Source organism: Ricinus communis, chromosome 10 (genome assembly GCF_019578655.1).
Source record: "Ricinus communis isolate WT05 ecotype wild-type chromosome 10, ASM1957865v1, whole genome shotgun sequence".
Classification (NCBI taxonomy): Eukaryota; Viridiplantae; Streptophyta; class Magnoliopsida; order Malpighiales; family Euphorbiaceae; genus Ricinus; species Ricinus communis.
Window position 1 is genome coordinate 3,694,186 of NC_063265.1, and position 26,687 is coordinate 3,720,872.

Here is a 26,687-nt window from a genome sequence, read left to right on the forward strand (position 1 = left end):
TTGTTTTCTTATATAAAATTTAAAAGAGATGAAGGCTATTGTCCCTTAGAACCAAGAAGGGTATATTGAATTGATAACCATAAATTGCGGAAAATATGTTGAGGTAAGAAAAACACACAATTTTAAGGAAGGTTGAAGGAATTAAGAAAAGAGTTAGGGTTAGAAAATTGACATAAAAGTTTATAGTGGTTCGGGAACAATCCTCCCTACATCCACTCCTCAATATCACACTTGAGTATTCCGCTGTGATTTTCAAGATTACAACATTTAAATTTTTCAAGTTCACCAAACAACTTGGAGTACTTAGGCTAACACTAAACCTCTTCCTTTAGTGATCTAACCTCTCACTAAGTTCATTAATCCTTAAGCATTAAATGGTTATTCAACAACTAATTCCTTTTGTTTTTTATACCTAGGCTCACACAACAACCCTTTTGAGTTCCAGATGAACAATAAGATTCAACTTAATATACTATACAAAGAAGAAACTTAAGTGTAAAAGTTGAAAAATAAAAATTTATAAGAGTTTAGACATAACAACCTCTTAGAGACATTACAACAAGGACCAAACTCATTAACTGCAAATTAGGTGACATGTCAAAAAATTATTTGTTATAATGAAAAGCGCCCCCTGCGCTTTTTGAAAGGAGTCGTTAGAGCTCAAACGACTTCTAGACATGTGGCTCTGACTTAGTGGTTGAGGTTACAACAGTTACTGACATCGCATTAAATGCGAAGACCTCCCTCGCGTTAGAGTAGCGCCCTCGTGTTTGTCTTGGTTGCGCTCAGAAGCACCCTTATGCTTGTCTTGGTCGTGCTCAAAAGTGTCCTCGCGCTCTCTATCGCAAAAACATCTGCCGTTTTGGGTTTTTTACCTTAAATGAGAGCACCCTCACGCTTTTTGAGGTGTTGACTAGTTGACTGCTAGGTGTTTCTCTATTATTGGGTCTTTGTCGGATGGAGTTTCCAATGGCTTGGATAATTTTGACCATATAAAAAACGCCCCTGTGCTTTCAAGGCGCCCTCGCGCTTTAGAGGACTTTTACAATCCTTCCTTGAAAAGTTAAGGATGCTTTGGTCGATTAGAAATCATTTGAAACACTATCATATAGACACTTAAACATGTAGTTTGCAATATTCAATTTGGATATTAAAATCAAAATAGAGATCAATTGACCCTTAGGTTAATAAAGATTTTAATAGTGAGTCTGAATCATGTAGGAGTCCTAAAGAGGTGGTTAGGCTAAAAAATATTTGAAGGAAAAACTTAATGCAATTGTCATGTGGTCTTTATATTGATGCATGATACATAATGAACGAGTAGTTTTATAGTATTATTAATAGTTCTAGTGATTAGATTATTGACTTCGATACTAAGTATTATTTTCTTAAAGACATATTTTAAGTTGGAGATTTTATTTATTTGAATTTTGTTATGAATGATTTATATATGTGCAAAAAATTTATTATTCAGATTAATAGTTTTAATTATCGGATTAGGGTGCTGCTATTCTGAAAGAAAGAGTAGCCATCTAATGCCCTTGCCTTATTAGAAATAATACGATAGCAGTGAGGGTTTAGTCTATTGCACCTTGGACTGATTTAACAGAAAGCAGGCATGCCTAGTAAATAAAAGGAATCAATTGCACAGTTAGGACAAATAGGCGGTTTGGTTGCTAATAAAAATTCTTTCCTTGCTCCAGAATATACCCATTTAGCACGAATGAGCTGTGGGACTCTGAATCATATCATCCCTGAATCAGATTGTGTGCGGCGTAAACACTGTTAGCCTTTTTTACTTTCTTGTTGATGTCTTGTCGGCATTATCGATATTAAGTAGAGGTTTTATAAAGTTGTGAACATAACTTATATGCTTCTGCCGAGGAAGCAACGCTACCTCTCTCTCTCTATTATATAGTTATCTTCTTTCCTTCTTTTTATAGGTCCATTTTTCTTAATTTTCTTTTCTCATTGTAATAATTATGGTTTTTTTTTTTTTTTTTTCCCCTCTTTTCACAGTCTTCTTTGCCTAATAAAGTTGTGCACGAGAAGGAGAGAAGAGAAGGAAAAGGTTGAGAAAGGAAATGTGTCTTGAAATAAAAGGGCGCCTGAAATGTATATAATATATTGAGAATATGTTGCCTCAAAATACTTGGACAACAGCAATTTTCATATGTGTTAATCAAAACTTTTTGATATTTTCATCTATGAAAATCAAGAATTTATTTAATTTGAGTAAATATTCTTGTTCACCATACAGATCTTATAAAAGGAAAAATAGAAGATAAATAATATATAAACGATCAATTAACCAAAAAAAAAAAAAGAAAGCAACTCTGGGGAAAATTCTTAGCCTATTTTGATCCATCAATGACTAAAAAGTAATATAAAATTTGAGACTATTGGTCATCTTCTGCTCCCATCGCCGTCTGTCTCATCGGCAGATTCTTTGAATTATCCGAAGAACTTTTTTGATACTGCCTTTGATTCTTTAGAAACAGTACAAAAGGGAAAAAGGAAAAGAATCAGGAATCAAACAGGCGCAGTAATTTCTCGATTAAATTAATGAAAATATAAAAAAACTCTTTCATTTGTCTTCAAATTCTCAAGATTCCAGCCGGCTCTCAGTCTTGCTTTGGCCCCACTTTGTTGGATTCTTGTTAATCAATCATTTCTAGGTTTGTATAGTAATGCTACTTTAAAAACTGAACTTGGTTCAATTGAGAGGTCAATTCAAGAGAAGCGAAAATGGCCACTGAAGATGCAAGAGATGAAGAGAGACCATTGGTCCTTGATAATTTGCAGAATCATGCACCCCAGAATCATACAAGAGATATTCATATTCTTAGCTCTGCTTTTTTACTAGTCTTTCTTGCCTATGGAGCCGCTCAGAATCTGCAAACTACTATCAATACTGTGAGTTGGTGGGGTTTCTTTCATTTGTTAATAATGGTGCTTCTTTCTTTTTATTGTGATTTTGTTTTCTTGTTTTACAGGTACATGATCTGGGTACAATCTCCCTTGGGATATTGTATCTTTCTTTTACATTTTTCTCTGTAATAGCGTCTTTGGTGGTTCGGTTTTTGGGGTCCAAGAATGCTGTGGTTCTTGGGACTACTGGTTATTGGCTGTTCATTGCTGCAAATTTGATGCCCACTTGGTAGTTACTTTATTATATAGTTAAAACCATCAAGATTAGTTTCTACCTTACTCTAATCTATATCTTTGTAATTCTAAATTTTGTAACTACCCTGGAAATGTTTGATAAAATGCTGCATAATGGCATTAGTTGGTGTTGCTTTGACTTTTTCAGTAATTTGTTATAGTTGGGATTGGCATTGAGTTATTGGTAATTTCCGGCCAAACATTAGAGTGCTTTGGAAATCAAGGCATAACTTTTGTCTTAGAATAATAGGCTCAGTAATTGAAGCAAATAACTTCATATATTGATCTATGCTTTAATTGAAACGCTTCTCTTCTAGGTATACAATGGTACCAGCTTCCTTGTATCTTGGGTTTGCTGCCTCAATTATATGGGTTGGACAGGTGACTCTGCATGTTCTGGACTGTATTATTCTTTTATTATGTATTGTGTGGCTAAAACATTTTCTCTAACTTTATTATGGCCTGTCAGGGTACATATCTCACTTCGACTGCGCGCAGTCATGCAGCAGATTATGACTTGCATGAAGGAACTGTTATTGGTAACTTCAATGGAGAATTTTGGGGAGTGTTTGCCTGCCACCAGGTGCTTTTCTCTATTTTATGATTAAGCAGGTTTTTTCTTCTGTACAGTGAGAATATATTTACTGTACTAATAGGTTTTAATTTGCTACTCTTATTTCTTTTCCTGGAATTTTTCAGTTGGTTGGAAATCTCATCTCACTTGCTATTCTAAGAGATGGAACAGTATGTCCTGCTCTTTCATCTGCATTCTATTTATCTGTTTGAATGGTTTATCCTAATGAATCCATTATTCATTAAACTCACTTGGTGAGTTTTAGCTTTGTGTCTAATAACCACTGAGGGATTTGTTTGTTTACTTTTCATGTTATCTGTAGTTTCAGTAAGAAATATCAGTCTAAAGCAGATAAACCTGAATTTCATAGAATTTAACCAGTTCTGAGGACGAATTGTCTTGTCTTCCTGCACAGGACTGGTCACAGATAGACTCGTACACCTAACAAAGTTAATAATTTGTTTTGATATTCGATAAGTTGGTGGGAGTAGAAAATAAGTTCCATTACATCCTATGTTTACCTAATTTATATCTTATACAATTTTCTTTGACATTGCCGCAGGGGGGAACTACCAGCGGCACAACATTATTGTTCTTTGTGTTTCTTTGCATTGTGACCTTAGGTATCATATTGATGTGCTTCTTAAGTAAAAGAGTCCCCAAAGGAGAAGAAGGACGAGAAGATTCTTCTGTCAGCTTATATTCTTCTCTAATATCAAAGTCGAAATCGGTTATTGCTCCTCTGCTTGACATTCGGATGCTGCTGATCATTCCCCTAATTGCATATTCAGGATTACAACAAGCATTTGTTTGGTAATGTTATGTTTAACCAGTTATACTTGTTCATTTCTTTTATAAGCCTGTTATACTTGATCTTATAGCTATCACGTTGACAATTTGAAAGAAAAGCAACGTTTGGAATGGTAAAGGGGATTATGTTCTAGTCATTTCCTTTTTCTGCAATTGTGAATTTCTTCACTAAGCACAACATATTTTCCTATGTTTTAGGGCTGAATTCACCAAGGATATTGTAACTCCAGCACTTGGTGTGTCTGGTGTTGGCGGTTCAATGGCAGTATATGGCGCTTTTGATGCCATAGTAAGTATCAAAAATCTAGGAAGGTGTATATTCTTTACCATTATTGTTGAGTGAGCTGCAATATTACCTTGGTTGCTTGATATGCATCAAATTTGCCGAGGGGTGTATTCTTTTCGATCTACTTGTTTACCTAAAAACTGTAGAATAAGCAATCAACTTCCTCACTAATATTTACTTCATAGGGAAAATGGAACATATCATACTTTTCATATCACATTTCCTGCAATGGGAGATACAAAAATCTGTTTGGGACATTCCTAACGTTTATTTTTGTGTAGTTTCTTTATGTTGACAACCTCAATGCGTATCCTAAATGCAAGAAGAATTTATTCCCTAGCTTACTTGAACCTATTTGATATTCAATATTGATCTTTTGAGATAGTATCAGAGTATGCCTTTGATGATTAAATAGAGCTGAATAAGCTAGCATGTAACTGATATCATGTGAAAATGCTTAATTTAGGTGTTAGTGTTCGACCGTGACATTGTAATTAAGTTCTTACATTCTGCGCTTACTAGAATTATAGAATCAGGTGCAGTTTCAATTTGAATTTTGACATGTTATTTGTTTGAACTTGTCAGTGTTCTCTTGCTGCTGGTCGACTTACATCTGGTCTTCAATCAATCACTTGGATAGTATCTGCTGGAGCTTTTCTTCATGCTATTGTATTTCTCTGGATTCTGCTAAAGTACAGGTGTATTTCCTATGCGCTTATCTTTTGGCAAAGATTACTTGAACCCTTTTTGTTTAATTACCGTAGCATTCATGCTGAAGCGAATGTCCTTACATTTTTATCTTTGATGTTTCAGTTTAACAAGTGGAATACTTGGTGTCCTATACCCACTTCTCATGGCAGCAATGCTGGGTGTCGGTGATGGAGTATTGAATACACAGCTTAGTGCTTTGCTTGGAATTCTTTTCAAGCATGATATGGTATTCATGAATCCTACTCTATTTCATTTTGGAAAGATATTCCCTTTGCACTATCTAGTTTCTTTAATATAATGATAATTGTTTTGTACCAATAACAGTTGCTCAACTTCTGATATTTCTTCTCGGAACAGGAAGGAGCATTTGCGCAACTCAAGGTCTGGCAAAGTGCTTCCATCGCAGTTGTGTTCTTTGTCAATCCCTACATCTCATTGCAGACGATGGTGGTGATTATGATTGCAGCATTGTTTATAGCAGTGGCCGGATTTTTATTTTTGACACTCCAGGTAGAGAAAGCTTTCTTCTCTCCACGTTCATGATATTTGAAGCAAGGAACTTTACTGCTTCAGGAAAATGATGATACAAGTCATGTCTAATCTTCCCGTAAAAACCCATCCCTTTGCAGATCTGGTTTTTGTAATATGTTTCATTTGCATTAATATATATATAATTCAAAGTTTGACACGTGTACCAACTAGAAACTGAAATCAAGAGTGGTTCTCCTGTCTAACCGAACCTGATATTCCTACTCTTCTTTTCTTGATAAGAGAAGTAGTTGAGGTTAGGTCTCCTTCTCATATATATAAGTACTCTTATCTCCATCTCTTCATGTTTCAACCGAATATAACAACTTGGGTCTCTTCACAATGGCTCTATCTTTCTTTACCTCTCTGCGCCACTGCATTACTATGCGGCGGCCGGTGTTGCTATATGCTGCCACATGGACTGCGCTTTTGACAGCCACAGTTGCTGTGGCATCCTTCTCACCTGAGATGGCATTTGTATCAGCAATATCTACGTCCTCTTCGTTTGCACGGCAGTGCAAAGCAGAGGGGACCGTCAGAATTCCCCTGGATGCGCCGGGAGAGATTCTATGCTTGCCTGCTCGTATGTTTATGAGATCTAAGATCGATTTCATTGTCCCCCCTGTCTTTGCCGCTCTTGTGGTGGCTAATTCTGCTTGGGTTGTTCGGGCCACGGGCTTGTGGGTGGACCATGAGCCCCGTTGATATGCTCCCCATGTGCCTTTTTATTCTTTTTCTTTTCCCTATAGTTTATGGGTGAGATTTTACCTTCTTCATGTGCATGTAGTATAATATATAGGCAAGTTACACTTTTGTAATTTGATGATTGGCATGTATTTTAATTAATTAATACTAAAAAATATTTTATTTATATATTGATTTTGTATATTGAGGTGAAATACGCTTGGAGTACATGAATATTACATAATTTACAAAATTTAACTTATTTTCTTTTCTTAGAGCATCCTAACAATATCCTATATATTAAATTATAAATAATTAACTCATTATTTTAATTTATTCTGAAATGTATTTATATTTTAACAATAATTTCTATTTTAATTTCTAGTTAATTTTTTATTAATAAAGTAATAAAAAAATGAGTAAGGAGAGAAAATGTAATTTTTAAAATTGAAAAAGATAAAAAAAAAAAAGATAATATAATATACTTAAAAGCTGGCCAAGAGTCTCATTAAATTTAAAAAAAAAAAAAGAAATATCGGGAAAGCCTTTTGAATTCCTTTTCAGTTATTTTTGTAAAAAAATATAAATGTATATTGACTTATAGTTCGAAAAGTATAAATGTATATTGACTTTGCGTCCCGCTTGCTTGCTTCCATTTTCAGAAACCTAACTCATATTTTGACGTCTGACGGGTTTCAATTTGGATATCGCATTTGTCAAAGACAAAAGTTGAGTACATTTAACATGTTCACACAATAGATCAAACAATTCCTAGCTCTCTCATTCAAGCTCACTTTATGACATAATGTTAAAAATAAAAAATGGTTAAGAACCTTTCAATTTCTTTTCCTTTTTAAAGTATTTTAAAATTAAAATTAGTTAGGTTGACTAGTCAACTTGTCTGAATTTTTAATTAATTGAATATGTAAGTCCGATGTCATTTTTAAAAGGGATAATTATCAATTTAGTTTTTTGACTTTTTAATTTTTTCTATTTCAGTGCTTGAATTATTATTTTGTTCAATCAGGTGTCTGAACCTTCTAATTGATAAATATTATGGTGTCTCTTACAGGTTTTACAGGTCCAAATAATAATTTAACTTATTTTACATATGAAATTACTTAAATATCTTTATTCACCCTTACTTACAATTTTTTTTCTATTTATCCTTTCATCTTTTTATTAATTTCTTTTTATTTTTGTTCTATTCTTTATTAAGTCTTCTTTTAGCACTAAAAATATGTTGGCTTAAATTCTTTTAATTTTTATTCATTTGTTAATTAAAAGAAATTTATTCATCATCTTTTTATTTTAAAAAATTATTTTTTTAGCACACTTAATATTTTTCTCTTTCTATTTTTATTGTTTTGAAGTGAAAGAATACATTTTATTTTTATTTTTGAGGTGAATGTATACAAATAAAAGAATAAATAAATGACATTTAATTTTTTTAATTTTTGTTTGAATGAATGAAAAAAATAAAATAATTTTATCTTTTTCTTTTTAATCTTTTAAAAAACAAATGAAATTTTTTTAAAAATTTAGTGTAAAAATGGATAAAAAAATGATATTATTTTAAGAGAGGTATTTAACACTATTTAAAATAAGTCAAATAAGTATTTTTAACTTGTAAAATCGGTTAGAAATATTATATTAAAATGTTAAAATTAAAAAATTAAAAAATTAAAACAGTAAAATCTGTAACTTTTCCTTTTGAAAACACCCTGAAAACATTCTTTACGTTTCCTTAAACAGAAGAATTCTTTTCTCTCTAAAATAATCATCATCTCCAGCTGGATGTACTACTTGCTTTCATATTATACGGGCATTCTACTTGCAGCCTAACTCTCACTCACCTCCTGCACTTGCAGTCTACTTACCTGAAACTTCCTATTGCATCTTAATTATGTCTTTTGAGTAATCAATGATTAGTAAAAAATATTACTATCCTTGAATCAAATAAACCAATAGGGATTGTACAATGTATATGATTGGTGTATGATAATATGATTACTGAGTATACATAACAATTTATTAACCAAATCGATAAATTATTGATATATATTTATTAGTTTTAAATAATAAAATATGTGTCAATTATCCAATATTAAAATACAATACATGTCACTTTCTTATTTATTATGATGTATATATTAAATCTGGTAAAAAGATTTCTGGGCTCATTGGATTGATTTCCCAAATATCAAACAGGAGGATAGAGTGAGAAATCAGAATCTCTATGCTTTCATAACCTAGATAATAATACACGAATATTTGAATTTTGGAACTAACAAAGACTTGAAACTGTTAAAAACACCACAGTATCATAAAATGAAAGACAAATATATGCTCCTGGCTCATCTCATTGCCTTCATCAAAAAGCATGGATGAACCATAAATATAAATAAATAATTAATTAATATAATCACTCTGAGAAAAGCCCTAGTTTCTCTTTCAAGCTTTTGAAGCTGAGGTAATCAGCTTGTTGCTGTAGTCCCACAGCTTTCTTGCCAGCAAGTCATCCCTAGCAAATGCACTAGGTTTTATCTCATTGCAGTCCACAAAGTACTTTCCACTCGCTCCTTTCAGACTTGGGTGGAGTGCTGCATAGCATGTCGTAGCTGCTCCCTGCACGGATTATTAAAAATGGTAAAAAATGCACACACAGAAAAAGAAAAGGAAAGGATCTTAAGGTGAATTTCTGATGTATCCATTGCCCTGTGAAAGAAACTGACTAGACCAAAAGAAAGAGTAGGAGGAAAGAGGACAGTCACCTGAGGTACATTCTTCCACAAGGGAAGACTAAAAATATGTAATATTCCTGCAAAAAGAAAGTAAATCAACTGAAGCACTTCTTGGGGGAATTGTACCCTTTTGAGTTTTAACTACCCTCCCCAAAAATAAACCCTTATATATATATATATATATAAAATCTCTTCTGGAACATAGAAACATACTCATTATAAGTGCAGAGTGTCTCATTAGAGGTGTCATTATTAGACCTGGATGGACTGCATTAGCAGTGATATTCACACCCTCTTCCTGCATAAAATTGAACAGAAAAATTAATTTTAGCAAAAGATTGTGAAATGCAACTTGAGGACCATATGATTCAAAAAGCAGTCAATAAGAAATTACTCCTACTAAATTAACGGCATTTAATGATCTCGCTTCATTTTTCAATTGCAAGTTTAATACTCCTACTAACTTGAAAAGGATTTCAACTGGATTCTTCTTGAATCTACTTAATTACTTAATAGAACGAAGCGCAAACATATTGTACCTGAAAGCGACGATTAAGTTCTTTGGCGTGTAGTATGTTTGCCAACTTGGATTGCCCATATGCTCTTTTATCAGAATAACTACAGCAGAAATGATGTTGCAAAGTCATTTTCTGATCATAAAAACTTACCTATTCAATTTATTCATCACAAATTCTCCCTAGCTAGCTAACAATCAAGACCACTTGCAAACAGTAATACAGATACCTCCTCTTGTTATTGAGGTCATCAAATAGAATTCCACCTTTGTAAGTGTGGATGTGGGCTATCGATGACAAGTTCACAATCCTTCCCTCAATACCAGTTGTTCTTGCAGTTTCTTTCATTTTCTCAAGAAGAAGATTTGTTAAGAGGAAATGACCTGAAACAATTGAAGTGAAATGATTTTAAACCACAACTGAACTGACTGTCAGCACTAGCTATTATCAATTAGAACACCTGCAGTGCACCTACCAATATGATTTGTAGCAAATTGAATCTCTATTCCATCTTCAGAGAGCTGATAAGGGCAGAACATTATACCAGCATTATTTCTGCAAATTAATAATGAATAAATTCGCAGGAACGGATAATTAAACCTTAAATTTAAGAATTTGGAACAATAACATTGATGAAAAAGATATAAAAAGAAAAAAAAAATCACATTAAGAGGTTAAGTGGTAGATCAAGAGCAATGAAGTTATCAGCAAATTCTCTGACGGATTTAATGGAGGCCAAGTCGAGTTTTAGAACATCTACACGGGCGTTTTCATGGTCTTTAAGGATAAGTTTTTTTGCTTCGTTTGCAGCATCCAAGTTTCTTGAAGCTATAATGACATGAGCTTTACGTAAAGCCAAGACTCTTGCAGTTTCCAAGCCAATCCCACTTGCACCACCTGCGTCCAAACTTTCATTTGTTATCTTCTTCCTCTTACCCTCCTTTCTTTACACTGTGCTTGCATTACTATCCGCAAGCATTGGCAAAGTCCACAGTTCAGGGCATATTACAAAAAGAAAAAAAATGGTAAAAAACGAGTTAATACATGGGGCAATGGGGAAACAGGAAAATCCTAAAGAAAAGTGAACTTTTAGCTCTTATTCCATTTTGTTAATATGGCCCTAGACACTTTTAGCTCTTGTTGGGGCAATTCCAAATGAAGAGAAAAACTAGAACAAAAGAAAAAGCTCAAGAAAGGAAATACCCGGAAGACGAACCACAAATAATATCGCTACTACTACACTAAAACGAGTAGAAATTCAATGCTAACCAGTTATAATAGTAGTACAATTGGAAGCGTCAATCCCTTCAGTAACCTGTTCAGCAGTAGAAGCTGATCCAAACCCACTCGGACCAGGCCTTCCTGTTACCAACGAAAAGATGTTCATTGTGTCTCTTTCCTTTTCTGTCTTAAGTAAGATGAGATATTTATATTTGTAAGAACTGGTCTGAGCTGACAAAATAAAAATAAGAAAAATAAAGGAGAAATGCTCACAGCAAGCAAGCAGGTAACTAGTTTAAAAAGGAAAGAAATGCATGAATATAAGAACGGGTTATAGGTACAGAGTAACGAGGAAAAGGGGTGTTTAATATATGGTAATATTGGTAGTGGAGAGCAATAAATAGACGTCGGTGAAGAGCTGTTAATACCCTCAACAACCCCTCACCTATTCCATACCTTCTATCACAACCCACTCACTACTGTAATGGGCGGCCGACTGCAAGATGTGCTATCATTCTACATAACCCCGTTTTCATTTTCCTCATTCATTAAATGCTTTCCTTCGTTAGTTTTCATATTACACAAAGCATAGACTGTTAGCCAGTGGTAGATTTATTTAGATGTTATTTTTATTAAATTTAAATATTTAATTATTAAATAATAAATAATAAATTACAATGACTCTTTTATTAGATTCAAACATTTAATTACATAAAAAATAATTTAAACATTAAAATAAAAAAAATAAAAAAGTTAAAATACCAATTTTTACTTTATTTGGCTCGAATCTGTTTAGGATAATTCTGTCATTTTATCTTATTGTCAACTTTTCTTCCTAATATACTCTTTTGCTTAAAGTTTGATTAAGCTATTGCTGATGTTGGCAGCTAATTGTTGTGAAGTGTTTGATAGATTATTATTAGTTGTTTTTTATAAAATATTTAATTATTGATATAGACGTTATATTAAATTTTATTTAATATATAGTAAGATATTTTAATTTTAATAAGACATATTATATTAGACATAAAATATATATTTAAGTTATTTTTTATATTTTTAAATAAAAATATTAAATATGGCATTATAGATTATTTTAAATATTATAAAAAAAAGAATCAAAATATTTAATCTCAATTGTTAAATAAAATTTTAAATTATTATTTTTAAGAAATATGAGACATACCTTAGATTGTTATTTATTTGTAAAGAAATTCAAATTGAATTATTATATATTTAAACTAAAAGAATAATAAATAAGAGTAAATAAATCAAAAAGGTTAATTTAGTTCATTCATTTTGAAACTAAGAGTTGTTGGTGAAAAGCTTGAAAGCGGATTTGTCACTGAAAAGCTCCAAATTAGAACTCCTAGATGTCTTAATGACTACCATACGATGTTCATAGATTAATCAAACACCTTAAGATAGCTGTTGAAAATTGGAAAGTTATCAACTGCTCTCTGATAATTATGTCAAAAATCCTCTAAAACTTTAGATTTGAAATTTAAAACTTAACTAATTTGTTGAGTTCCAATTCTAATAAAACTGGTATTTCTAATTGTATATAGATGTTTTTGTTCAAATTGAATTATTTAAATAGTATTTGCTCATGATTGGTTTCTTTAAATTGTATTTCTATCAAAATTTGGAGTTGGTCAAACCCATATTTCCTAGCTATCACTGCTCAGGTACATAGAATCTGATCCTTTCTAGCTCTCCATGAATGGTAAAAATAGGCATTCCAAAATATTTTTAATATAATATTATAGCTTTTCATCTTCTTTTAGAAGTTGTGATTATAGCACAAGTATGTATATAACTTTTTCAGTCTATATTCTTTAGTTATTTGACATACCCACAAGCAGTATTCTCATTAGTAGAACTAAGAACGTTTAATTTTGGAGTTCCTACAACTCTATAGCCAAATAATAAAAAGGCGGCTCATATAATTAGTCCCAACTTTTTACATATATGCTATTAATTATTCCCCGATCCATTTCGATATGCAATTTGATTCATTCATGTACTCTCGTACCTTAAAGTGCTGTCATTCTAGAAGCCTGCCAGAAGCCACTCCTTGTCTAGGCGTCCTATCCATGCCCCGGCGTCCACTTCCCGCACTCATCGGACCGCTCTTTAGGTCAGGCTGTCACATGCCCACCATTTGTAATAGCTCAGAACTAGATCAGATGAGATATTGTCCACTTTGGCCTTCAATGGCCTTACAGTTTTGTCCCTTTGGTGGATTCGAGAACTTCCCAAAAGGTAAACCATCCTGGAATTTTCCCAAACCAAGCACGTTTAACTTTGAAGTTCCTACAACTACATGGCCAAACAACCAAAAGGCTTCTCATTTGATTAGTTCCAACTTCTTGCATATATGTTATCAACCATTCCCCGTCCCATTTCGATTTGCAATTTGATTCATTCATGTACCCATGTACCTTAGAGTGTTGCTATCCTAGAAGCCTGACAGAAGCGGCTCCTTGTCCAGATATCTTATCCATGTCCCGGCGTCCACTTCCTACCCTCAATGGACCGCTCTCTAGGTCAGGCTGTCACACGAACCATTGCAATTAATGTGCCTTTGAATTGACTTCTTAATTAGATTCTTTGTGAATCTCTAAGCTCTCTTGACAGTTTGCTTAGATCCTCAAAAGACACCACAAGATTTAAATGAATTGCAGTAAATATTTGTAAAGGAATAAGCTGAAAGACTTATATTTAATTTGCTAGAAATTTAAGTAAACAACTGCGTGTTTGAAATAAAAATAAATACAAGATGATAATTGAAAAAATAGTTTGCTAGAAATTAAAGCTTAATAATCTTGGTTTTTTGCAATGTAATAGTTATTGTTGATTATTGATTTGGTCCTCCATTCTTTTGCTTGATATTTGCTTTTTATAGGGATCCTCAAGTTCCACTTTTACTTAGGGATATGCTTCCATGTTTTGTGCATATGGAGCCCCATTATCTCATTTACTTGGAGAATTTGAAGTACAAAAATGGTGGTGACTTAGACATAACCACTACATAACTTCTTCTATCTTTTCTTCAACATGCTAAATCCTTTAACTGTTTATTTTAATTATTAACTAATTAATTAATTAATTTAGATAAAATAATTATAGGTCAAAAAAATTTCCTCCTTGCATATATTAGCCAAAATTGCCCAATTACACGAGTAATTTAACTCCATATTTTCTCCTGCATTTAGCACGTGCATCTATAAACAAGTCACGCATTTTATTTTTTTCTTTTTGTTTCTCTCTGTTCACCATCTTTCTTCTCTGCTTTGCTTACCACCAACAGCCTCTTCATCGCTCAACACCGCTGCTTTCTTTTGTGATGTCATATGCTCAAGCATTTTAACCCATCTAAGATTGCTTTCTCTCAGCTTTTGATGTGATATCAGCTTGGTTGGATTCATACCGTACCCTCAACTACCTCATACTTGAGTTATTATTGAAAATCATACCCACCTACAAGAGAAAAAGTTTCTCCAAGTTTACTAAAGAAAAAGACTAAAAAGGTTTTCTTTTTACCCAAAATATTAACTATGTATATTTATTTTCTAGGTAATTATGCATAATTATATTTAAATTGCTAGAAAATTTTTCTAGGATGTAACCTGATATGTATGAAAAAATTAGTTTTAGATTTGACTTTTTTTTTCTTTTTTGGTTGAATCCCTAAGAACATTTCCAACTTGGGATACTTGGGGATCTCGAACTGATTTTTCTTTTTGAAAATATTACCTAGATTCCCAAGAATATTTCAAATTTGGGGCTCTCAAATTTTATTTTATTTTATTGTTAAATATTACCTGGACCCCCAAAAATATTTCAAACTTGGGGCTCTCGAATTGAAATATTTTAAAATATTATTTAGATTCCTAAGAACATTTTCAACTTTGGACTCCCAAATTAAAATATTATCAGTTAACTTGGAAAACCCAATAGAAAAAATTAAAGCATCAAGAATTAGTTTTACTCGGGGACCTTATATTAAAATATTATCGGTTAATGTAGAAAATCCGATAGATAAAATTAGAGCATTAAGAAATAGTATTACTTGAGCATCTCATATTAAAATACTATCAGTTCCCCAGGAACATTTTTAACTTAGGAAACTACTTAAAGCTTCAACTTAAAATATTTTAAACTATTACTGGATTCCCAAGAAAAATTCTAACTTGGGGAACTACTTGGGGCTCCCAACTTAAAATTTTTTAAAGTATTATTGGGTCTCCAAGAATATCTCTAACTTAGAAAACTACTTAAGACTCTACTTTAAATATTTTATTGGTCTTTCACATATTTATCCCTTTAGGAACCATATATTTCTAAGACTAATAAAATATTTAAATCATAACATACTTAGTTTCCACATAGCTATACAATCAGACTTTTATCCTTAAAATTTCTAACAATTCAAATAATTAAAATGTGTGAACCTGTTTAGTTTTGTAGTTTTAAGTCAGCGTCCAATTCACCATTATGATTCTTCTGAGATCACCAACACTCTTTTGGTCATGAAGATAGAGTTCCTTTTGATTTGCAAAAGTAGTTTTGCTTCTTTTTTACTTAAGTTTGATTTGTACCTACTATTTCCTCATATTATCTTTAGCTTAAAGACATGTTTCCACTTTGTGCTTCCATTTATATGTATCTTTTGCCATATGTTTTGTCTCATCTTGTATTATCTTTGTCATTTTTTATTCACTCATCACACATAATTAATAAGACACTACAAAATAAAAGTGGCCATAAGGCCTACTTTTATTTAATTTTTGAATAGTGGTTTTAGAACTTTACAATAGAATAATAAAAAAATATAAAATAAATAAAAGAAAAATTGATAATTTATTTTAGCTTTATATAGATCCTAAGAGTAGTAGAAAATATTATTCCAAGATTTTCTTAGCCGTAGGTCAGCCGTATGCCTTATTGTTTACTTTTTTTCCTAAATCTATTGTTTCTTTTGTATAGTTCTTTCTGTAATTTTACTAGCCATTAAGAATTTTCCTTTCTACATAAAAAGAAAAATCAAACAAGCTAAGTAATGTATAATAGTTTACATAAAGGTACAAAATTTCCAATAAGACACAACAATAAGCAATAAAATTAAGAAAAATAAGTAGAATTAATTTAATGCTAATTGTGATTTCAACATATGAAATTCATAAATTTTATTTACCTCCTTGATACATGTTGACATATGTTTCTATATGGAGGTGAGATCTTCTTCTGGTTTATTAAACCATCCTTTTTGGATCATCGTGTTGCAATTGAAGTGTTTCATCTTGTATTCTTATGAGTTGTTGATGCCACTGTTGACTAGGTTTTTCATAATGCTTCAGGTTATGCAATCCCACAGATAATTGAGGAGTTGGATTCCTACAAACATGAGCATTATTTTTCTATTTTTGCTTATCTTTTACCAAGAACTGCTTAGGAATTCATATCTTATGGAAAACTTTTCCATTGTGAATTTCTAAAGATTCATCTTCTTTAACAAAGTATTTCTTAAGGATCTACAGTTTGCGTGAATGTTTTCCATGTAAAGTTCTCTCATTCGCTTTTGTTTTTCTATTAAGGGTGGCAATTAGAAGTGGTCTGTCATTGAGGTGGCCATGTCTTGATAGATTTTTTAGAAAATTGATTGGTTTCTCCTTAATTTTCCTCTATTGATGTTGCTTGCTTTTATCTTTACGAGCACTTTTAGGAACATCTAGAGGGACTTTTGAGAAATGCACCCCGAGTTTCTTAATAGTAAAAGCTTGATGTAGCAATATAGGACTATTATTGAAGTGACCATATGGTGCCTTTATACGATTGTTATTTTTTATCTTCTTTTGTGGTGGAAGATAAATTTTCTTTGCATGTATTCAAAAAGTTTGAGGCATTTAATGGTCATTTCTCTCTGGATAACTTATGGATGAATGCCCCTCAGGTTCTTCCATATCAATATGTCTTAAAGGTATTGACAAAACATCCTAGCCTTTTGTCCTAAGACTTTTCGGAGCCAAACTTGAAGTAACTTCCTCCACAATATTAGTCATTATTGAACTAAATTATTGCCATAGTTTTCTAGTTGCTTCCTTTTAGATTTTTATAATCTTCTCCATATGTTTGCAGGCTAATTCTGTTTGAATCTTGAAATTATTAGCCAATGAAGGAGTATTAGTACCAGAAATATTCACTGAAGATAAAAATTCATTCTACCCTTCCATAACATATCCTGTTAGGATATAAAGAGTCTCATAATAATGATTCTCTTCATGAGAAACAAGATTTTATTTTTCATATGTATCATAATATGAATCATATTATGGAGTAAAACCCAATTTATAAGGAATATTCAGATTATGCCTTACTATTACACGTACAAATTCTAAGTCTTGAGCCTTGGCAATATAATTTTCAAATAAAAATATTTTTCGATATTGATGATATTCTTTAGGACGAGTCACACTAAGCGTGGCAAAAATATGAGTAGAAAAGTCCCACTTTGGCGTGCCAAAAATAAGTTTTAGTGGAAAAGATCCCACTGGGTGTGCCAAAAATATGTTTGGTGGGAATTTTATTGAGCGTGTCAGGTGTATAGGTACATGAACTGTTATAATTAATGCACCCTTAACAATTTGCTTTGATTCTCAAGAGACACCATAAAATTTAAATGAATTGTAGCAAATATTCATAAATGAATAAGCTGAAAGACTTGTATTTAATTTGTTAGGAATTTGATTAAAGAACTGAGTGTTTGAAATAAATATAAATATAAGTAAGTGATTGAAATAAATAGTTTGTTGGAAACTAAAGCTTAATAATCTTGACTTTGTGCAGTGTAGTAGTTGTTGTTGATTGTTGATCGTGGTCCTCCCTTCCTTTGTTTGATATCTGCTTTTTATAAGGACCCCCAAGTTTCACTTTACTTGGATCATGCTTCGCTGTTTTGTGCATGTAGAGCTCCATTATCTCATTTACTTTGGGAGTTAAAGTATAAAAGTGGTGGTGACTTGGATATAACTATTGCATAACTTCTTTTATCTTTTCCTCAACGTGCTAAATTCTTTAACTGTTTACTTTAATTATCAACTAATTAATTAATTAATTAATTAAATTAATTAAGTAATCTAGATAAAATAATTATAGACCAAATATAAGCATTATTACCAAGTGACCAACTAATATCTTCAATGAATATTCACATAGCTATTTAAACTCTTTTTTTGTTGATATATATATATATATATAACTTCAGCCACATGTACTTTCTTTGAATATTCTTCGACCATCTTTAAAAACTCGGGAGTTTGCTATGCAAGCCACTCCTGAATTTGGAATTGCTTTTAGGCCGGGTCTTCTTTGCTTTTGTCTATTTCTTCCTGGATGATCTCAGTCCATGTTTTGATAGGCTTTGAAGAGGAGGTAAAATCTACTTTTTTGGGCTTTGAACAACTTTTATATTTGCTGTTGGCTTTTCTTCTTTATCTTTTGCTCTTGATTTTCTCGGCATTGTCGCTCCTGTTTTTAAAGGAACTCTCTGGTTAGAAAGTCTGGTATTGAATTCGAATCTCCTCTTATGTATTCGATTTCAAAATCAAAAACGGAAAGAATGGCTTGCCATCTGGCAAAAATCTGTTTTGAAGTTATATTTTGAACTTCTTTTTGCAATACTTCTTTTGCAGATTTACAATCAATCCTTAAAAGAAATTTCTGATTTAAAAGGTCACTTTAAAATAATTCTTTTGAGTATCATTCCAATGTGCAGAAGTAAAGTGGACAATACATTCTTTTTTGTTATGAATTTGTTTGAGAATTCCACCATAACCTAAATTTGATGCATCAGTTTCAACAATTTTGAATGCAGATGGATCAGCTAGATGTAAACATGGAATTTCAGAAACCTGTATTTTAATGCTTTGGACAATCTTTGTATGCTCATCAGTCCATACAGGGGGATTTTTCTTTAATCTATCATGGAGGGGTTGAGCTAAACAGTTTAAATTTGGATAAAAATTCATGACATAATTTAAACTACCAATGAACCTTTGTAATTGAGTTTTTTTTTCCAAAATTTTATCTGGAAATTTTGAAGTAAAAGCTAGAGATCTTTCAATTGGGGTGATAGTTCCCCGGGAGATGTAGTGTCCAAGAAATCTAATTTTAAACAGCATCATATCTCTGTTAAACAAACTTGTTCATTTATGCATAGTAGTAAATCCCGTCTGATTTAAGGGCAGTAAATCTGGTGGCTTGGTTCACGTTTGTTTAGAAAGTTATTTTGATTTATTTTAAAATGAATTTAGAAACTCTTTTTTGTAGATCTTCTTCTTTTTCAAACTCTTCTACCTCTGAGTCTTCAAGATCTAAAGGATTAGTAAATAGTGAGGAATTCACTATTGAAGATTTTACAAAGCATATTGATGATTGGGAAATACCCAAAATTCAAAAGAAGTAAATTTATGAGTTTTCAAAGTTTTCTATCTTCAAAACTGATTTTACTATCAAAACTGAAGAAAGAGATATCCAAATTTCAAAGCCTTTTGAAGAAATCTATTTTATGAATCCAAAAACCCTCCAGAAACATAAAGAAAAAGACTATAAATACATCTACATAGGCCTTGTCCAGGTAGGAATAAAACCCCTTACCAGAGAAGGTTTAGATACTTCCACTTTAGCAGTTCTTAGAGATGCTAGGTTTACAAATTTCTATGATTCTTTATTAGGTACTGTTGAGTCAAGCCTTAATAAAGGACCAATTTCTTTCAATTGTTTTTCAATATTTAAATGACAAAAATATTTTAAAGAGCATTGTTCTCCAAATAAAAACACATAATTACAAAATGCTTGAAGGATCTATTCCGATAGCATTGATTTTCAAAATACATTACAAAACCATGATTTCTGCTTTTGGTTCGAAACATAAACTTCACTCACCAAAAGGATAAACCTTATTCCTCCAAACAGATCTTTCTAAATCCAATGCAACCATTCCAAAAACTATTCAATGGAAAGATATCACTCTTCCAGATGAATGGATCCTTGAAGGAATAACCCAACCTGAATCACCAAAGCAGACAAAACCAAATACCAATCTCAGAAACATAACCCAGTTTCCAAATGGGAAAGTCAAGCTTACATTCAACAGGAAATCAACTTCTTCTAGATTTTTTGATGATAATTCTTCAATCTCGACCATAGATATTGGAAGGGTATCAAATATACCTTCTATTATTTATGTCCCTTACAAAGAACCAACTTCATCGCAAACACAATCAAGATTTTCAACATCTAATATACCAAGCTCAAACACCATATTACAAAATGTTGAATACCAAAGCAATGTCCCTAAACCTGTTTACAATGAACCAAAGAAGGATGATGATATAGAGACTGTCTCTACCCTCTCTTTACCATCACCATCTGCAATAACCCAAAATCTAGAAGCAGAAATCAACATGATTTTAAAAGATTTTCAAATCAATAAAAAGCTTTTACATGAAGATTTCTATTCAAAGAAAAACTATTCCAAAAAATTTTAGTTTTTTAAACATTTTCTACAAGAAAAAGAAAGTATCCAAGAAGGATACTACCAATTTTGCGTACAAAACAGAATCCAAATCAAAATTTTTAATTGGTTTCAGATTTATTGCAAAGAAAATAGTATCTTTTATCCTTTCAAAGAAAAACTCATTAGTCCTATTACTGTAAGGAACAAGGCTCCAGAATGGAAGTTCGGAGAAAACCAAACCATCCAGTCTGAACATCCTCCTCTTAGGAAAATAACCATTTCTTATGGAGAGAACGAAATCGAAGCGGCACCTTACAAATTAGTAGGAGAAGAGCTTGAGAAAAATATCAAAAATATTGTTCAGTAGAACAATTTCTCAAACACCTTTATTAACACAATAGAAAAACAGCTTGTTAGGATAGAAAGCCAAATTCAAAAACCTCCTACAGTTTTGACCTCTCTGATCCCCAACACTGGTCATCCAAGAGAGATAAGTTAAATAGAAAAGCTCAAAAACCCAGTCTTCAAACCCTACCAGACCTCAAAGCCTAGTCAAGACCAATTTCATAAGCAAACTGAGTTTGCTAGAGCAGTCAGGGAATAACTTAGCAAATTAGCCACTTCCGAGTCTTCCAATAACCTAAAACATGATACTCCTCAAAGCAATAGAAATATCAGTACTATAGATCAAGCCCAAAGCAATGAATCCAATGATTCAGAGCTTGAAAGTGTCACTAAAAAATCCTCCAATATCAACAGATTAGGATGGCAAGCCCCTAGATTGACTTGGCATACTTCTAGGAATACTGCCCTGGATTTAGGTATAGAAAATAGAAATAATATCCTCACCCAATCTAGGTTCAATGCTTCCTCCGTCTATGAATGAAACATAGATGGAATGTCGGAGTACAACATTCTTGGTCTCTTACAACAAATGACCATGGCAGCTAATGCCTATAAAACACAAAGCGGTACCTCCGATAGAGGTATAGCTGAGCTCCTTATAGCTGGATTTTCATGCCAGCTTAAAGGATGGTGGAATTACCATCTCACCCCCCCAAACACAGCAGCTCCAAATCCTAGGTGCCATCCAAACCACCATAGAAGGGACCCCCATCTTAAATGAGCTAGGAAATCCTATTGAGGATGCTGTGTCAATCTTAATTCTGACGATTTCCCTCCATTTCATAGGAGACCCATCTCTTCTAAAAGATAAGAATGCTGAGCTCCTCAGCAATCTAACCTGTAAAAAACTTAGCAATTTCTAAGCTTATAAAGACACTTTCCTGACCAGAGTCATGCTTAGGGAAGATTCAAACCAACCTTTCTGGAAAGAAAAATTCTTATAGCTGGTTTACCTAAGATACTAGGTGAAAGGGTTAGGAATACCATCAAAGAAGCTCATAATGGCCAGATCCCTTATGATTTCTACACTTATGGCGAATTAGTTAGCCTTACTCAGAAGGAAGGATTAAGAATTTGCCATGACCTTAAACTTCAAAGACAACTCAAATGGAAAATGAAAAAGACTAGACAGGAGCTAGGTAGCTTCCCCCACCTGCAAAGGAAAATGTAAAGAAGACTTTTCTAAACCTTTTAAGAAAAAACATTTTTTTAAAAATAGAAAAGTGCCAAAAAAAATAGAGAGAATTTCTACAAAAGACCATCCTCTTCGAAATTTCTAAAATAAAATTCTAAAAAAGATTTTAGCAAAATTACTTGCTAGAAATGTGGGAGAAAGGGACACACTTCAAAGTATTGCAAGTTTTCTAAAAAACTTCATGAGGTCCAAATAGAAGAAGAAATTTTAAGTAAAATTTCAGCTCTTCTAGTTGATAGCTCTGAATTAGAATTTTCAAAAGACGAGGAAGAGTTTCAAATTGATGAAATTAAAACATCATCCGAATATTCTGAATCGGAATTAGATGATATTCCAAAAAATATTAATATGCTCACCAGGTAACAAGAAGCTCTTCTTGAAGCCATCAAGCATATTAATGACCCTCAAATTCAAAAACAAGTTTTGAAAGAAATTCTAAAAACTGAAACCCTCATTGCATCTTCAAGTAAGAACACCTATGATCTTACTATGATCTTGGAAAAAGGGAAAAAGCTAAAGAATCCTCTCCCTACTATCTAAGAACTCCAAAAAGAAATTAAAACTATTAAAACATAACTCAAAGAATTAAAAGAAAAATAACAAAATGATTATATTTTGCTCCAAAGCTTGATTCTTAAACAAAATAGTGATTCTGATTCTGAAGAAGAAAATGAATTTCAAAATCTTGAGGTTTCTGAAAGCGTCCCAGAAAACTTTATTAATGTTTTAAAAGAAATAACCTCAAGAAAATATCTAATTCAAATAAAAGTCATTTTCCCTGATGATTTCCAAATAGAAACTATAGCTTTGTTTGATACAGGAGCAGACCTCAACTGTATCAATTATGAGCTGGTTCCTAAAAGATATCATCAAGAAATAAAAGAAAGACTCACCTCTGCTAATAATTCAAAGATCAGAATTGTGGAAAAAACTGAAGCTGCAATTCTAAACAATAATATTGCTTTAAAAAATATTTTTATTCTTATAAAGGATTTACAGCAAACTGTTATTTTGGGAACCCCTTTTATCAATTTAATTACTCCTTTCAAAGTAACTATTGCTGGTATCATTTTTAAAGCTAAAGATTCAAAAATTATTTTCCCTTTTTTTAAAAAACCCAAGAAAAGAAATTTCAATCTTATAAAAACTCACTCAATTTATAATTTTGAGATAGATGCTTTAATTAAAAGAAAACAAACTCAACTTTTTCATCTAAAACAAGATATGAGTTTAAAAAGAATCCAAAGCCAATTACAAAATGATTTTGTCTAAAGAAGAATTTCTAATTTGCAAAATAAAATCGAAAAAGAAGTTTGTTATGATCTTCCTAATACTTTCTGGAACAGAAAACAACATATGGTGGATTTACCATATGAAAAAGATTTTAGTGAAAAATAAATTCCTACCAAAGCTAGGCCTATCCAAATGAATGAAACTCTTGAAAGACATTGTAGAATAGAAATAAAAGATTTAGAACAAAAGGGTTTAATTACCAAATCCAGATCCCCCTGGTTATGTGTAGCCTTCTATGTCAACAAAAATAGTGAAATAGAAAGGGGAACATCTAGACTGGTAATTAACTACAAACCTTTGAATAAAGCTCTAAAGTGGATTAGATACCATATTCCAAACAAAAAAGATCTTCTTCAAAAGCTTCACTTTGCTTTTATTTTTTCAAAGTTTGATATGAAATCAGGATTTTGGCAAATCCAGATTCATCCTAAAGATCGGTACAAAACTGCATTTACAGTTTCATTTGGCCAGTACGAATGGAATGTGATGCCTTGTGGATTAAAAAATGCTCCTTCTGAATTCTAAAAAATTATGAATGATATTTTTAATCCTTATTCAAAGTTTTGCATTGTATACATCGATGACGTATTAATCTTTTCAAATTCTCTAGAGCAACATTTCAAACATTTAGAGATATTTTTCTATGTTGTTAAGGAAAATGGTTTAGTTGTTTCAAAATCCAAGGTATCTTTATTTCAAACGAAAATTAGATTTCTTGGACACTACATCTCCCAGGGAACTATCACCCCAATTGAAAGACCTCTAGCTTTTACTTCAAAATTTTCAGATAAAATTTTAGAAAAAACTCAATTACAAAAGTTCTTTGGCAGTTTAAATTATGTCATGGATTTTTATCCAAATTTAAACTGTTTAGCTAAACCCATCCATGATAGATTAAAGAAAAATCCCCCTGCATGGACTGATGAGTATACAAAGATTGTCCAATGCATTAAAAAATAAGTTTCTGAAATTCCATATTTACATCTAGCTAATCCATCTACGTTCAAAATTGTTGAAACTGATGCATCAAATTTAGGTTATGGTGGAATTCTCAAATAAATTCACAACAAAAAATAATGCATTGTCCAGTTTACTTATGCACACTAGAATGATACTCAAAAAACTTATTCAACTATCAAAAAAGAAATTATTTCAATAGTATTATGCATTTTAAAATTTTAAAATGACTTTTTAAATCAAAAATTTCTTTTAAGGATTGATTGTAAATCCGCAAAAGCAGTATTGCAAAAAGATGTTCAAAATATAGCTTCAAAACATATTTTTGCAGATAGCAAGCCATTCTTTCCGTTTTTTATTTTGAAATCGAATACATAAGAGGAGATTCGAATTCAATACCAGACTTTCTAACCAGAGATTTCCTTCAAAAACAGGAGGGACAATACCGAGAAAATCGAGAGCAAAAGATAAAGACGAAAAGCCAATAGCAAATACAAAAGCTGGTCAAAGCCCAAAAAAGAAGATTTTTCCCTCATCTTCAAAGCCTATCAGAACCTGGATTGAGATCATCCAGGAAGAAATAGACAAAAGCAAAGAAGATCCAGCCTAAAAGCAATTCCAAATTCAGGAGTGGCTTGCATAGCAAACTCCCGAGTTTTTAAAGATGGTCGAAGAATATTCAAAGAAAGTACCTGTGGCTGAAGTCCAACCAGAAACTTCTCCAAAGTCATCCTCCTTTTCAAACAAAGGTAAAGGTATACTCTCTATCTCTGTTTCAAAATCTGAGATAGTAATTTTTCCTTAAAATTTATCTCAAAACTCTCAAAGTATTTCAAAGCCTAACTCACAAGAAATAATTTTATCTCAAACAAAACTTTTCAAACCAATGAATACGTAGAAAAGCAAAACTTTTAAAGTATTTTAACTATTGAGGAAGGAATCTGTACAGAAAGCCCCTTAAAATTAGTTTCAAAAGTTTTTCCTCCAGGATGGTACTTTAAACCCTGGAATAAAACAAAACCCCAATCTTATTACCAATCTATCCTAGAGGTAATTGGTTCTGCAAAATTCAAACACTTCAAAAGGCATAAAGACCACAAAGACCCAGCATATTCCTCATGCATCTTCCAAAGAATTCTTCATACTTCTGATTGGGGAATAGATTTACACTCGTCAAGATCTTTTCCAACTTCCCTCCAAAACACCTACCCTTCAAGCCTAAGTACAACTTTTAACTATTGAGATTACCAACAAGCTTGGTTTAATACCTTTCTTTTACAAAATGAAGGACAGAGCCATTCTTGGCTTTTCTACTTCGATACAAGCACAATCCAAACTTTCAAAATCTCATATTGGTTTAAACAATGGTGGAATTATTATGGCAACGTTCCAGAAATCATAATATCATAAGTTCTTCCTTTGTTTAATCTTTTCAAAGCTCACTACAAACCCAACAAAATAGAAAGACATTTTTCTCCCTTACTTCTACTTTGTTAAAACTTCTTCCTCCTATTGGTATGTGTGTGGTATTTCCATCTCAATCAAGCAGCAGATGGAGAAATCATCCTTGCCCGAAGGTTCAAAGTTAAATGGTGGGATAAATTCAACTACCAAGAAAAACTATCTCCAAAGATGGTACAAAGTTTTCTTACAAAAAATAGCTTCTTGCCAGCTCCCAAAGAACAAACTACCTTCCTGGCAGAGAAGTCTTTCATTATTCCAAAGCTAGCGGCGGCTCAAACAGAAGAAGATTTCTTACAATTGATCAAACAATTGTCAGAGATCGCCTCTTCAAAAGGAAATTCTAAAGCTTCATCTTCCTCTTCCAGCACCAGCTCAGCAACAATTGATTTAGATTGTGACTCGAATGAAGATGACTATTTTAGGATATTAATTAATAAAAATAATTATTTTCTTCTTTAATCTATAACTGTAATAGTAATAATTTTTAAAATTTTAATTTTTATATGTACTTATTTATTATTATTTTAATTAATTAATTAATTTTATCTTATTTTTATATGGTATTTCTTGCTATATTGCAAAATCTTGATCTAAACTTCATTATCTATTTGATAA

The 26,687-nt window shown here is 32.1% G+C and overlaps 3 protein-coding genes across 3 annotated transcripts; 2 read left to right on the forward strand and 1 right to left on the reverse strand.

The window, feature by feature from the left end:
- The first annotated feature begins 1,776 nt into the window (after positions 1-1,776).
- LOC8269382 (UNC93-like protein 3) lies at positions 1,777-6,234 on the forward strand. Its single transcript, XM_002531295.4, has 10 exons — positions 1,777-2,916; positions 2,997-3,160; positions 3,483-3,546; positions 3,635-3,748; positions 3,865-3,909; positions 4,302-4,552; positions 4,748-4,838; positions 5,421-5,533; positions 5,649-5,772; positions 5,904-6,234. The coding sequence occupies exons 1-10, from the start codon at positions 2,749-2,751 to the stop codon at positions 6,087-6,089; spliced, it is 1,320 nt and encodes a 439-aa protein (XP_002531341.1). The 5' UTR covers positions 1,777-2,748; the 3' UTR covers positions 6,090-6,234.
- Positions 6,235-6,379: 145 nt separating this feature from the next.
- On the forward strand, positions 6,380-6,960 carry LOC8269383. Its single transcript, XM_002531296.4, has one exon. It carries the CDS (start codon positions 6,417-6,419, stop codon positions 6,777-6,779), a length of 363 nt encoding a protein of 120 aa, XP_002531342.1. The 5' UTR covers positions 6,380-6,416; the 3' UTR covers positions 6,780-6,960.
- Positions 6,961-8,976: 2,016 nt separating this feature from the next.
- On the reverse strand, positions 8,977-11,619 carry LOC8269384 (short-chain dehydrogenase TIC 32 B, chloroplastic). Its single transcript, XM_002531297.4, has 8 exons — positions 11,287-11,619; positions 10,683-10,914; positions 10,493-10,572; positions 10,247-10,400; positions 10,042-10,120; positions 9,716-9,800; positions 9,533-9,579; positions 8,977-9,386 (listed from the first exon to the last, which is right to left on the reverse strand). Exons 1-8 carry the CDS (start codon positions 11,402-11,404, stop codon positions 9,213-9,215), a joined length of 969 nt encoding a protein of 322 aa, XP_002531343.1. The 5' UTR covers positions 11,405-11,619; the 3' UTR covers positions 8,977-9,212.
- Between the last annotated feature and the right edge of the window lie 15,068 nt (positions 11,620-26,687).